The sequence below is a fragment of the Macaca fascicularis genome, chromosome 11 (assembly GCF_037993035.2).
Source record: "Macaca fascicularis isolate 582-1 chromosome 11, T2T-MFA8v1.1".
Lineage (NCBI taxonomy): Eukaryota > Metazoa > Chordata > Mammalia > Primates > Cercopithecidae > Macaca > Macaca fascicularis.
Window position 1 is genome coordinate 103786271 of NC_088385.1, and position 15875 is coordinate 103802145.

Below are 15875 nucleotides of genomic sequence, written 5' to 3' on the forward strand. Positions count from 1 at the left end.
GAGCTACCATGCCCAGCTTGGTCTGCAATCTTAATTCTCCTTTGCCCTGTAATCTAACATATTCACAGATTCTGGGGATTAGACATGAACATCTTTAGGGGGCCGTCATTTTGCCTACCAGAGTCATTTTCTTGTGTTCCCCACCAGAGATATTATGTGCTTATATCAACTGTCAGAGTTCCATGGTAGAGGTCAGAATGAACTCCAGTTCATTCAAATAGAATGAGATTTATCAAAGGACTTTCAAAGTCAATGGGAGAGCTAAAGAAACAACTTCTAGGATAAGTGTCCAGAAATGACTAAGCCACGTGTAGCTGGACCACCAAGGCGCAGCTTTTGTTTGTTTCCTATAAAGGAAACTGTAGATCAAGAATTTGTCTGTAAGGTAGAAAGCCTCTGCTCAGCTGTAGGCTTAAGAACCACACTTCCTCTGCCAGAATCACACCAGCCGAAGAGTTACCTTTAATCACCTGTCCCCTTCACCACTTAACCCAGTTCCACCTCCAAGTTTTGCATGAATGCACTGAATTTATAATACCTAAAATCCCATCCAGGACAATAGTTGCAAGGAAATCAGGGAAGTGTCATTTTTATCTTCATAATTTCTACAGTATAGAACAGCACATTTGGAGGTTAAGACAGATGTTGAGTGAACCAACCTGGTATATACACTGATACATTGACAGATTTTCCCATAAAAATACAAATAGTGGTATAATTGCACACATAATAATGCTCCTTGCTCTTTTTTCTTTAAATTAATATAAATGTATCTTGACAATTTTTTCAAATCATCACATAAGCAGCTTTTTTATGGCTGTATAATATTCCTTTATATAGGTACAGCATAATTAAATTCATTCGTCTCTTTTTGCTAGCTATTTGTCTTGTTTCTACTCTTTTGCTATGACATACATCTGTACATCTTATACATTTATATCATTTTGTACATAGGCTAGTATATCTCTTGGGTCAATTCCCATAAAGCAAATGTCTGGATCAAAGGGTAGTTTCATTTGTAAATTTGGTAATTTTTGCCAAAATCATTCCAACAAGATTATGCCACTTTGTACTCCTGTCAGCAGTTAATAAATGGTCTTTTTTCAACACCCTTGCTGACAAAGGTACATTATAAACCTTTTTTAAACTTTTGTTGACATGGTGGGAGAACAAAAGGTTCAGATTTAATTTGCACATCTCTGGTGAGGACGAAGGTTGAACATGTTTTTGTGAACTCTCTTCTCATAATCTTTCCCTATTAAAAAAATTTGGCCTTTAAGTATTTGTAGAAGTCCTTTATTATGAAAATCAACATTTTAGTTGTGATATCTGTAAATATATCTTTCTAATTTTTCAGTTGTTACTTAACATTTTACATGATAGTTCTGTTACATGAAAAAGTTTTTTATTTCTATATAGTAGAAATTATCAATCTTTTTGATAGATTTTGAATTTCTGTCATAGTTAGAAAAGTCCTCCCTACTCAGATTCTTTAAATAACTCACAGAAATCTATTTGGAATATGTAAAGTGTGACAGGTGGATATAAATTTAATTTTTCCAGATGGCTACCCTATTTCTGTACTTTTCTTTCAGTTCTAATTGATCTGTCCATTCTGGCTTCAGTACATTTTTTAAATTTTTGTAACCTTGTAATAATATACTTAATATAAGGATAAGTCTCCATTAATTACTCTCTCTTTTCAGAATTGTCTCTTGTGGCTTTTTTGTGTGTTAAGTCTGGAAGCAGCTTGTCTAGTTCAAAAAAATAGCTATTTATGTTGTTTCTACTCTTTTGCTATTAAATACATCTGTGTGTATGTAATAGCAAAGTCCTGCTGTATTTTTATTGGGATTATGTTATATTTAGACATTAACTTAGAAATAACTTACATTTTTATTCTACTGAAAGATCTTAACCAAGAATATTATATGCCCTTTATATTTTCTAGTTCACATCCCTTAGGGCGTTTTAACATTTTCTTCAAATAAATGTTGTATTTTTCTGGTTAGGTTTATTTTTCGAGATGTTGTCTTCTTATTGTATTGTAATTCAAAAAATTATTTCTATTAGTTGTTTTTATGTACAGAGGTTATTGATGCCACTATATTTACTTTATCATCCTTAGGTATTTTTCTCCACTTGATCATCCATGAACAAGGTTGTAGTCACCAATTATTTTCTGTAAATAGATAGTAAATATTTAAGTCTACTTATTTAAGTCTTTATGGTCTCTGCTGAACATACTCAACTCGCTGTTGTAGCATGAAAGTAGCCATAGTCACAGTGTAAATGAATGAGCATGGCTGTGTTCCATTAAAACTTTACTGTGGGCTGGGCGCGGTGGCTCACGCCTGTAATCCTGGCACTTTGGGAGGCTGAGGCCGGCGAATCATGAGGTCAGGAGTTCGAGATCACCCTGGCCAACATGGTGAAACCCCGTTTCTACTAAAAATACAAAAAATTAGCTGGGCATAGTGGCGGGCACCTGTAATCCCAGCTACTCGGGAGGCTGAGACAGGAGAATCGCTTGAACCCAGGAGGTGGAGGTTGCAGTGAGCCAAGATGGCGCTACTGCACTGCAACCCAAGCAAGAGAGTGAGATTCCATCCCCCACCCAAAAAAAAAACTTTACTGTGGACATTGACATTTAAGTTTCATATGATTATCGTGTAACACAAAATGTTATTCTTTTAATTTTTTTCCAACCATTAAAAATGTAAAAACCATTTTTAGCTCATGAGTCCCACGTAAACATGTGTGGCCAGATTTTGCCCATGGGCTAGAGTTTGACAACACCTGGACAAGATGAACAGAGGTCCTCTGCTGCTCACATACTTGTTCCTCCTCTTGTATCTGTAGTTTTTGTTTTTATTGACAAGATGTTACTTGGACTGTGAATATTCTTAAGTATTATATCTTTATTGTGAATGATACCCTTTAACATTATAAAGGTCCCCAATTTTGTTTCACTTTTTGGCCATAATTCTACCTTGCCTAGTACTGAGATCACAAATATTGCTTTCTTTTGGTTTACATTTTCTTGCTACACATTTTCCCATGTTTTTATTTTCAAACTGTTGAAATAATTTTATTTTAAATATACTTTTATATAGGGCATAGAGTTGGGTTTTCTTTCTTATAAGACCTGATAGTATTTTTCTTGTAATAGGTGATTTAAATGTAAATGTATTGATATGTGGGGTATGTTTGATGTTATTATTTCAGATCACTTTACAATATGTATACAATAAATTAGGAAACAAAACCAATAAAATTAGAAAGTTGTAATTTTAGGGGAAAAACTATTAGCCAACTTTTTCAGGAAAATTAGTTATAGCAAAAAGAAAACCTCTCACAAATGATAAGAAAAAAGTAATCACTGATTTTAAGAAATTAAATTTTTAAAGATTTTTTTGGTTCAACTTTAAGCAAATTTGAAAACTTCTATACAACTTGTAATTTCCTGGGAAAATATAATTTACCCAGATTTACTTTAGGTAAAATAATTAGACAAATCTATTAGTATAGAAAACATACAGTTCTGTTAGAAATTAAAGCTAAAAATTAAAGTTTATTAATTAATTTAAAAAGAACAGTAATAAACTCATTACAAGTTAACATAAATAACATATTACAGATCTCGTTAATGTCTGACTCAATAAAAGATAATTGAATTCTCATACCTACTTCTGCAGCCAATCTGCTGCAATATGATGTTTTGGTTGAAATAATTAAAAAAAAAAATCCAGCCTCACACAGATATGTAGTTAGAAAATGGAGGAGTATTTCAACAGCCTTTTCAGATAATTATGGATAGTCTTCTTTGAAAGTAAACCAGAACTCGATAAGTGATAGTTTCTTAAAAGTTAGTTCCAAAGTAGAATCTGAAACTGTATCATTAAATTTTTTGAACTCTGTTATGTCAAAATACATTAGTCTGTCTTGTGATTGAATGACATCTTTTACCCATGCATGATTTTGTAACAGTGTGTATTATGCATTTGGAAAATATAGACTTCAAATATGTAGGTCTTCTAAACATGTATACATTTTATTGAACAATATAAAACTTGTGAAAATATCACCACAATTCCTATCAGAAAATTCTAAGTATTGAAACGTTCATAGTGGTAGATATAAGTTTTCCGTTACTTCAAAACTTGAATTTTATCTTTGGCAGCACACCTGTCGGTTATTTCCCTGGAAGTCAGGTATACTTCTTTCGTTTTTGAACAAATGTTTGCCTCCTACCTAAGTCTGAAAACACTTTGGCTTGTCAGCTGTTCTTTGAGTAAAAATGGCTGTCCATGAAAAAAAAAGTAAAAGTAGTCATTCAGTTTGCAACTCAAAGAATTGCTGAAGTGCTTTTCCTGGAGACAGCCATTGTACTTCAGTATGCAGCAGGAGTGCTTTTTGTGTGCTTCCCATTTTATCACAGAAAAGATGAAAAAGGTGTGTGCTCAAGGGTCAATAGTTAATAACATTAACAACTTTTACTGCTTCATCAAGGATTTTTTTTTTTTTGAGATGGAGTTTTGCTCTTGTTGCCCAGGCTGGAGTGCAATGGCGCAATTTCAGCTCCCTGCAACCTCTGCCTCCCGGGTTCAAGAGATTCTCCTGCCTCAGCCTCCCGAGTAGCTGGGATTACAGGCATGTGCCACCACGCCCGGCTGATTTTGTATTTTTAGTAGAGACGGGGTTTCTCCATGTTGGTCAGGCTGGTCTCGAACTCCTGATCTCAGGTGATCCACCCGCCTTGGCCTCCCAAAGTGCTGGGATTACAGGTGTGAGCCACTGCGCCCGCCCTATCAAGGATATTCTTAAATGAAACTGACATTTAAATCAATGCGTTCATTCTACTATGAGGGCATGGCAATGAAGAATGCAAGCACTGCTAGGATGGTTTGGTGCCACTACCTTCCTGCATTCCTGCTAAGGCACTGGCCATTAAATTTACCATTGCTTTTGTGCCATCAATGCCAAATGCTAATACAGTTGTTCCAGGATAGACCATTAGATTAAAAAGAAGTTGCCAATCATTCACATAGGAAGAGATCTTCTTTGAATAGTGTATGTTGATACTGTTAGACAAATATAAGCAAAACTGCAAGTCTAGCCACATCTGTAAATGTGAGCCATTTGTAGTACATCTGTTATGTACCCATACAAATTTTAAAAATAAAAACAAAAGGTAATCTAAGCATGCTTCTGTAAAAAGTTTTCAGCCATTTACAAGGCAAAAGTATAATTCTGCAGATGAGTTATGAACTGAGTCTTTATGTTTGCAGCTACATTTAAAATCTAACAAGTTATTTTATTATTGGAAAGTGCCATGATTTCATCGACTAAATTTTTATCCATGGGTGATTACTGCAAATGGAATATTTTGGTCTTAGACTTCAGGATGTGCATTCATCAGTGTCAACTATATAAAATTTTATTAGTCTCTAGGTTTTTGTGTACATTTCTCTAATGCATTTATCTAGCTTTTAGTTTGAAAGGCTGCAACAAATAATTTTTTTGGCTCATCACATACAGGTTTACAATTTTAAAATCTTTTTTCTTTAAACTATGAACAATTGGTCTCAAAACAATTCTTCAACTCGACTGTCACTATAATACTATTCAAAAATGCACAGCTCATCATTGAGAAGTATACTTTGCAATTTCTTCCTGAGATTTACATCTTAGTAGCATCACCTGCATCCTTCTTTGTACATTCTACTTGATAACAACTGCTTTGGGCATTATTCCACACATTTTGTGGCTTAGGATTTTTAGCTCTTCTCTGATTTACTGAAAATGGAATTTGTGTTTTTGTTACTTGTTTTCTTTGTTGTTTTGGGATAATTTTCAGGGGGAAAAGGGATGTGCCAATATTATATGAACGTCTTCAGGTTGGAAGTCACCACAAAATTGTTTTTTAAGAACTAAGCGTTTTACTCTATTATACAATATATACAGAAAATAACACAAATCATGCCTGGGCGCGATGGCTCATGCCTGTAATCCCAGCACATCGGGAGTCCAAGGTGGGCGTATCACCTGAGGTCAGGAGTTCAAGACCAGCCTGGCCAACATGGTGAAACCCCATCTGTACTGAAAATACAAAAATTAGCTAGGCGTGAGGGCAGGCACCTGTAATCCCGGCTACTTGGGAGACTGAGGCAGGAGCATCTCTTGGACCCAGGAGGCAGAGGTTGCAATGAGCCGAGATCATGCCATCGCACTCCAGCCTGGGCAATAAGAGTGAAACTCCCTCTTAAAAAACAAAAAACAAAAATACCTCACAAATTATGAATTTACAGCTTCATTAATTATCACAAAGGAAACACCCATGTAACCATCACTAGGTCAAGAAATGAGATAAGACCAGCGCCCCAGAAGTCTGCATCGTGTTCCCTTCTGGCCCCTAGTAACCTCTCTTCTTTCTGATTTGTAACGGATAGATTAGTTTGGCCAGCTTTTGAATTTTGTATAAATGAAATCATATAGTCTGTATTCTTTTCTGTCTGACTTCTGTTCACCCTTATGTTTGTGTGATTCTTTCTTTTGGTGGGCATAATAGCACAATTTAGTGTCCATTCTACTGTTGGTAAACATTTGGGGTTATGAATAATGCTGCTATGAATATATTTGTATGTGACATTTTTGTGCACAGATGTATGCATTTTTATAATATGCCAAGGAGTGGAATTGCTGGTCATAAGACATAGATGATTTTAGCTTTAGTGGGTATTGCCAAGAAGACCACTTAATCTTAATTGCAATTAAGATTTCACTACATGAAATCTTATATTAATTATGTATTTATTATTTATATATTTATTTATATATTAACATGTATATTAATTATATATTTCACTACATGACCAATCAAGTACAGGGTCTTGTAAAGACTACAGTGGTTTACTTTTGGTGACCTTTTTAAAAAGAAAGTTACTTGAGAATGCACCCCAGCACACAGGGTTGCAAATGAAGAAAGAAGTAGATGTAATACAGAAAAAAGAAAGGAAGAGAGGAAAGGGCCCTCAGTGTTGCCAGCTATGCAGTAGTCCAGATTGCAATTAAGATTAAGTGGTCTTAATTTGAAATTTATTTTGATGACAAAAGAGATTGAACACTATTATATTTGGTACATTGGCTCTTGCATAGTTTTGGGGGGTGAACTTTTTCTAAAACGATGTCTATTTTTCCTGGGAGTTTTCTGTCTTTGGTTTAGAGATATGGAGGCATTTTTGATATACTCTGGATATGACCCTTTGGTAGATTATTGCAAATATCTTTTCCCATTCTTTGTTTTACCTTTTTATTCAGTAGTAGTTTCTTTTGATTATCCAAAGTTTATAATTTTTATGCCAAATTAATTAATCCTTATAATGGTTTGTATGCTTTTTGTGTTCAGTTTCAGGAATCTTTTCCCAAACAAAAATCATAAAGGTACCTTCTATGTTTTTATCATTTTTAATCTTTCACATTTAGATCTACAGTTCACCCAGAATCTATTTTTGTGTATGGTGTGAGGCTGAAATTAATATTAACTTTTTTCTCTATGTATACACATTTAACCCAGAACAGTGTATTTTTAAAAACACCTTCTTTACAACACTGCAGTGTTACATCTGTCATAAATCAAGTGTCCACTATGTGGGGTGAGAGAGAGGAGAGGGAGAGAGAAAGAGAAAAGGACTGACTCAACAAAGAATTTTCAACTTTCAACTAACTGATGTTCAAGATAGAGATAAAGGAAAAAATAGGAGGTGATCATTACAGAAACAAATACAAGAATAGTTTGCAGGATTGAACAGAGATCAGTTCAAGTTGAAAAGGCCTATTGTGTTCCAAGCAGCATGAATGAAAAAGACTAGACCTAGGTCCAAAATGAAATTTTAAATAATCACAGATAACGAGGAGTTGACAAAAAATATTCCAGATGGGGAAGTTCAAGCCAATGAGAAAGGAATGAGAATTTGACTAGCATCAGGCTTCTCACCAGCAATAGTAGATGCTGGAAAGCCACAGAGCAAGGCCTTTGAAGTTTAAGGGAAAAATAGTGTCAACTAAAATTATATATTTCACTAAATGATCAGTCAAGTACATGGGCCTTGTAAAGATGCCAGTGGTTAACTTTTGGTGAACTTTTTAAAAAGAAGTTACTTGGGAATGCACCCTAGCACACAGAGTTGCAAATGAAGAAAGAAGTAGATGTAATATAGAAAAAAGAAAGAAAGAGGAAGAGAGGAAAGGGCCGTCAGAGTTGTCAGCTATGCAGTAGTCTGGAAATACGTCAGTACAAACTGGAGTGGCAAGTTTGTGATCTCAAGTATGTCTCCAATAGCATGAATGGATTCTAGGCACCAGATAGAATGACTAAAAAGCTAGATGATATTAGGAATATGGTGAAGAGTACAAATATTACTTCTCTCAACAAGGAAGAAAAGACATTCAGAAATTCTAGGGAAAAATATTCTTTAAGTATTCATGGTCCAAATATGAAGTGAATTAGAATATGACCTGATATAGAGACTGGTGTGAGTAAAAACGATCCATTTGACCTTTATGCGGAGAATTTTACCCTTTGTGGGTCACAGGTTTTGACAGTGACCCTTAGTGAAAGTAATTTAATCATATTGAAGCAAACAATTCCTATACAATCATAATAATGTATTATTTATTGATTTTCAACTTATTGACAAAACAATGAAGGGTTTGTTACGAGTATAGAACAGAATGTAAATGTTACCAACTTTAGAAATAGAAAACCCAGCAAGGAGAAGGCCATAAAGAAATGCAGGTACTATTAGAATACAAAGGAAGACATCAAGAGATATGACTTGTATTTAGTGGAACCAGAAAGAGCTTTTAGAACATTGTTGATGTATAAAAATAGGGGAACTAAAAATGGTGATATAACTATAAACATTTTGAAGTGAAGAGGAATGGTTTTATGAGCTCATATTTCATCTGTCACAGAAAAAGTCACTAGATACATTTTCTAAAACTGATAGTTTAGGAAAATGCTATAAGGAAATTATTTTAAGAGTTGGAACTAACTACTAGAAGAACTGAAGTACAAATGGTTAAAAATGCTTGTCTCTGGGAGAGGGAATTTTATTTTTGATTATGTAAATGTTTGAATTTGATAAAAATAAGCTGCATATTAAAAGACACATCATATCAAATTGGACTATTTCCAGAAATGCAAATGTAATTCAACATCAGAAAATCTGTTGAACTAAGTCACTACTTTAATAGATTGAAAGAGAAAAATAATAATCATCTCAAATAGGTACAGAAAAATTCAATAAAATTAAACAACCATTTATGACTCTAAAACTGGGAATTAAAAAATATTAATTTGAAAAAGTTACAAGTGGAAAAACATGCCAGCTATATTTATAATCAATATTCAAATGCTAAAACTATTACCTTTAAAATCAAGAGTAAGAAAATGCTGTTGTTACTTTGATTCACAATTGTTCTGGAAGTCCTACCCTGCAGAATAATATAAGGAAAAGAAATAAGAAGTACAAATAATGGGAAAGAAGAAAAATAACCATCTTTCACTACAGATTATTCACATAGAAACTTCCCAAGATGTATAGGCAATAAAAAATATTTAGCAAGGTTGCTGGATGTAAGATTTTATTTCTATACATTTTTAACAGAAAATGTATTTTTAAAAGATGTTATTACAGTAACTACAAAAAAAAAATAAGACCTTTAGGGACTAATCTAATGAAAGTTGTGAAACAATTGTAAAATTTCATTGAAAGAGACAAGAAAACATACCATGTTTATAGTTAAGAAGGCTCAGTATTGATAAATGCCAAGTATTCTAAAAATGATTGATAGATTTAATGTAGTTTAGTAATAGGTTCTATTTTGTGGAATTTGACAAACTGATGCTAAAATTTATGTAAGAGAACAAAAGGCAAGATTGGTCAAAATTTATATAAAAGAACAAAAGGCAAGATTGGTCAAAAGACACCTAAAAAAGAACAACCTACTAATTCCACCTCCAGGTAATTTGTGCACGTATGCGCCAGACTATATGTACTCAAAATTTATAACAGCCTTGTTCATAACAGTAAAGACCAAAATAAAACAAAATTAGAAAGAAATCACATGTCCATCAATGGTAGAATAGATACATAAATTGTGATATATTCCTATACGGAAATACTACATAATAACAGAAAAAAAAGTGAATAACATCTACCTGCATTAGCCTGGATGAATTTTCAAAGCCTAGTGTTTAAAGGAAAAAGAAAATAATAGATAAATGCATTCAATATGATTCTCTTCCTATAAAGTTCTAAAAAGATAAAGTTAACAATGTTTTATTTATTACATGTTATGTAATATATATGTTTAAAGAGTAAAGGACAGATAAGGGATTAGTAACACAAAATTTTGGATAGTGATTATTTCTGGGACATGAGCTCAGGCAGCAAGAGAGAAATGGAATTAGAGAGAGGCTTATAAGATACTCCCAAAGTACTGGGAATTTGTATTCCAAGGTGGATGGTGAGTATGTAGAGATTCATCTTATTCAAGAAAACATGCGTAGGCCATTAACCATAGAAGATTCTATTTCTCTTCCTTTTATCGCTTCCCAGAGACAACCACTATTCTAATCAAATATTATTTATTTGCATGTAAATGATACAAATAATCATATTGTTTTCAAACTTACATAAATGGTATCATACTCTATATCACCTGGAACCTGTGCTAACTCATTATATGTTGTCAGGATCTATCCATCATTACTCTTATAATGCCCATTTTAAAGAAGAGTAAGAGGTCAGGCGCAGTGGCCCATGCCTGTAATCCCAGTACTTTGGGAGGCCGAGGCAGGCGGATCACCTGAGGTCGGGAGGTCAAGACCAGGCTGACCAACATGGAGAAACCCCGTTTCTAATAAAAACACAAAATTACAAAATTATCTGGGCGTGGTGACACATGACTGCAATCCCAGCTACTTGGGAGGCTGAGGCAGGAGAATCGCTTGAACCCGGGAGGAGGAGGTTGCGATGAGCCAAGATCATGCCATTGCAGTCCAGCCTGGGCAACAAAAGTGAAACTCCATCTCAAAAAAAAAAAAAAAAAAAAGGGTAGGGGGGAGGAGAGAGGAGGGGAGGAGAGGGGAGAAGAGAGGAGGAGAGGGGAGGAGAGGAGAATCAAAAGCCCAGAGAGGCCCAAAGCACAGAGAGATTCAGGGTCACACACTAGTGAGTGTACAGCTGGGATCTGAACTGAGATTCCACACTATATTTTCTCCCATATAGATCTAATTCATTCACTTTAAATGGCTTCAAATGATTAGACTCCTGTTTATATTTTAAAGTTTCCTTTTTTTAATATTGCAAACAGTACTTTGTGCAAACCTCTTGGTACACATTTATGGGTATCTGCATTTTCAGTTTTCTTAGATCTTGCCAAATTGCTTTCCAAATAGTTGCCCTCACAAGTAATGTGTGAACATTCCAATTTCTTCACATTATTACCAATATTTATTATTTTCAGATTTTGGTTTCTATCAGTTCCTAAGGGATATGAAATGGTACTTCATTTTAATTTGCCTTTTTCTAATTTTTAGTGATGCTAAAAATTTTGGTCATTTGGGTTTACTTTTCTATGAATTGCCTGTTGATATTCTTTGCCCACTTTTTCTATGAATTGCCTGTTGAAATTGTGTTGCTTGACGTTTGTTTGTTGATTGGTACAAGGTGTTTACACATATTAGAGAAGGATAATTCACATATATATATTAAATATCTTTTTCTCAGTCGGTGGTTGGTCTTTTAACTTGGTGTTTGGTGTCTGCGTGATACAAAATACTTTTAAATTGAACGTAGTATCATGTGTCAGCATTTCCTTTATGAGCTGTGCTTTTTTTCTGTTCATGATTGTTTTTCAAGGAAAGCATAGCATTGTATTACAAAAAAAAGTTTTTCACTTTCAGACAACTACCAAGTCCTCTTCCAGACTTCCTGTACATTTTTGTACCAAAATGATGATGTGTGTGACAGCACAGATGGTAGAAAAAAGACTCAGACCAAAGTGGATATTACATGGATCCTTCTACTGCGCTACTATATTCACCTTCAGAGGATTAATAATCTGAGCAAACTGCTAGGTAGGTTTTTGATATGTTAAGAGAGAACATATTTCTTTCTAATTCCTGTTTAAGTCATGTTTCTTGTTGAGAATTATAAGATACTTTGACATCTTTCTGAGTGACTGTCATCAGAAGATGAAAATTTCACGAGTTCTTAACCTGGGATGCATGCATCTTTGGATAGAATAGTATTTCAATGTAATTGGTTCCTTTAGAAATTTTCTATATATTATTTCATATGTTTAAAAACATTATGATAAGGAGGCATCCAGAGGCTTTCTAAGACCACTGCCAAAGTGGTCCATGGCTCAGAGCAGTTAAGAACTAGTAATTCCAATGTGACAGTTTATGAAATGAGCAAGATGCCATTTTGGCTTTAGAGAAAGAGTGGTGCAGTAGCCAGTATGTCAAAGGGAAGAAATGCAAGACTTCAGATGGGATATTAATTCCATGGAGTTTTTTTTTTTTTTTTTTTTTAAATTATTGGTGCTATCTAAAAAATATCCAGAAAAACTGATAAAATCTGCTTCATATCAGTCCCCCTTGTGATTGTGTGACATTGTTGTTTTATCTGTGCTCATGATGTTGGTGATCCAATGTTGCCCATCAGTGCAAACAGTCAGACTAGATAATTTGACCCATGCCAGGGCACAGTGATGGGGAAACCAGCAGGGCAAATAGGCTGAGTCACAGAGTTGCTAAGCACAGTTACCAGGAACTAACAAACCCTCTGAAAGATGTCAGGACAAAAAGGTTCATGGTGACAGGGGCTAGAGCAAGGGAAGTTCGGAGGGAAAGGACATGGACAAGAGCCAGTGCAGCCAGCCCTGGTGATCCCTTGCCCTTCAGCCACTCTGATCACCTCTGAATTCACTTGCTGGCACTTCCCACCACAAGTGCCATGTCGCACTGCTTTTCTGCCCTGGGCTTTCTTTGAAGCTACTGAGGTTTGACCAGCCTGCAGACAGGGTTTCCACAGACACAGGAGTAACCTTCAACTATTGAGGTAGGGAGCTCCTAGATAAACATACCAGCTTCTCAGTCTCTCGATGGGATAGTTCTATGTGGTTTGTCAGAAGGTCCCCAGTGGGACTGAGCCCTCACTGCCCAAGGCTGTAGCCCACTCATTTACTCGCCCTTATTGGCTCTTTTTCTTTTCTCTGTCACATTTTGTCCATTTCCTCACTTGTGCTTCTTGAAATGACTTTTCAAATAAACTGTCTACAAATTCTTACCTTAGAATCTGTTTTAGGGGGAACCCAAAAGAAAATAGGTACATGGAATATATGGCACCATAGTTAATACCTAAAACTAAGCATTAGCCTCATGTGCCTCTGAAATTTTCTTTTTTTAATCTTTTTTTAAAAATTGTCACCCAGGCTGGTATGCAGTGGTGCAATCTTGGCTCACTGTAACCTTCACTTCCTGGGTTCAAGTGATTCTCCTGCCTCAGGCTCCTGAGTAGCTGGGATTACAGGCATGTGCCATCATGCCCAGCTGGTTTTCATATTTTTAGTAGAGAGAGGGTTTCACTATTTTGGCTAGGCTGGTCTCAAACTCCTGACCTCAGGTAATCCTTCCACCTCAGCCTCCCAAAGTGCCAGGATTATAGGCATAAGCCACTGCGCCTGGCCTGAAATTTTCTTTCCTTCCGTGGCAAGAAACAATTCCATTAGTGTATAAGCCCTAAAAACAGAGGAAGGTCATTGGCAGCCTTTAGTGGAGGTGGGAATATGTAAAGATAGTGGTTAGTGAGCAAATACCAACAATATTGAGATCATCCTGTTTTCTAACATTAACCTAAACTAAGGTATTTTTCTTTCTTAAGCATCTGCAACACCAGTATCTGGAATTTCTTTGCCAGATGATACACTTCTCACATCCCTTTACAACTCTGAGTTGATTTTGCGCCAGAAAGAAGTGCATTTTTTCCTTAAAAAGTTCTTACAGCTGTATTCTTCTTCCTGTATTGATGAATTTCCAAAAGAACTTCTTTGTCAACTGGAAAATCCCCCTCTTTCAGAAAAAGAATTATGTGAATCATCTGCCAAGGTAACGTGTTTTGAAATATCATATGTTTACATAAAACGTATTGGAATCATCCTTATATTTCGGAAGGAAGCACATTAGCTTCCATGCTGGCACAAAGATTTCTAGTTCCCTCACAGTTCTAGGGAAGGCTCTTTCCTGTGTTACCATGTGGATAGGCCAACCAAACATCCTGGAATTTTAGGACAGTTCACATGTCAATTGTTCAGTCTTGTTTTCATGAGTCTTTTAAAGTGCCTCAGAAGTCTCTGTATTCCTGCACAAAACAGCATCTCTCAAACGACCATTTTGCCAAGAAGTTACACAAGTTTCAGTATCATCACCCTGTAAGAAAGCTAGACTGAGAGTGTCTAAATCTGTGCCCAATTTCTGTACCTTGGTTTTAAATGAGTGATAAAATTTCTTCATTGTGGGTACTTTTTGCAATCGTGAGTGTGAATAAATAATAGAGGTAACACTTTAAAATAAAAGTGCAAGGGCTTTTTATTTGGAAAAGTGTTATTAAATTGGATACACTTTCCCAAGATATGTAATATGGAAACATTTTAAGATACTGATTGTAGAGACATAGAAAGAGGAATATAAATGGAGATTTTTAAAAATGAAAGCTACTAAAGTCTTGAATAATCGTAGTTTGGATAAACTTCCAAAATGAATGTTATAAAAGATACTGAAAAAGTAAAGGATTTTATTTAAAAATAAGAATATGTATTTGAAATCTGGTATTCAGCCAACCTATGTGGAATACCTACTGTGTGCCAGAGACACTCACAGTTGGTGGAGAAACAAGGATGGATAAAGCATAGTCCCTGTACATATAGTCTTAGTGTGGTGGTAGAGAAACAGTGACAGGGTTAAAACAGAGGAAAGTTACTTTATTTTAGAGATGTTTTTAAAGAGAAAATGGCAGGATTAATACTAGCAGAAATAACGTGAAAATTAGTACATCTTAGTTTTACTTTCAATAGGGCTGATTGGCAAAGGATAGATGAAAAAGTGAGGCTTTTTTTTTTTTTTTTTTTTTTTGGAGACAGAGTGTCTCTCTGTTGCCCAGGCTGGAGTGCAGTGGTGTGATCTTGGCTCACTGCTACCTCTGCCTCCTGGGTTCAAGCGATTCTCCTGTCTCAGCCTCCTGAAAAAGTGAGTTATTTAAGAGACAGGTGATGAAGTTATGAAGCTTATGACACAAGAATGGAAAGGAAGAGATGGCTGTAAAACATATTTGCTTAAGTAACATTGAAAACGACAACAAAAACAGTTTTGTGACTCTTTAGACCTGGAAAGTGAAGAGGAAATGACTAGAGCCTCTTGTACTATTTGGAACTTCTGTCTGTGATCATTAGTGCATGGTGACATCATTAGCACATGCAGGGGAGGCAGGAGGATGAGCGCATTTTTCTGCTTTGTAGATACGGAATTGGAGATTCTTGTAGAAAACTCAAGTGGACATAGCATATTGTAAGCTTCCAATACATATTTGTGAAATGAATAAGTTGTACAGAATTCTTTCAAAACTAGAAAAAAATCACTGATTTATATTGAATTATCTCTACTTTGGACTTTACCATTGAACTCTTTAATTTTTATAGCTATAGATTTTCCCATGTAAGATATATTTATATTACCGTTGCCAGCTCTCCCAGAGAAGTTCCCAGAGAACTGATAATGTGGCTTGTTCCAGAATGGTGACCCTTGC

The 15875-nt window shown here is 35.3% G+C and overlaps 1 protein-coding gene across 1 annotated transcript in view; it reads left to right on the top strand.

The window, feature by feature from the left end:
- CFAP54 (cilia and flagella associated protein 54) overlaps positions 1-15875 on the top strand; it is a 377376-nt gene that overhangs the window by 270697 nt on the left and 90804 nt on the right. Inside the window, exons 62-63 of the mRNA XM_015431414.4 lie at positions 11975-12148; positions 13959-14182. Of these exons, the coding sequence (XP_015286900.3) occupies positions 11975-12148; positions 13959-14182 (398 nt within the window). The remainder of the gene's footprint in view (positions 1-11974; positions 12149-13958; positions 14183-15875) is intronic.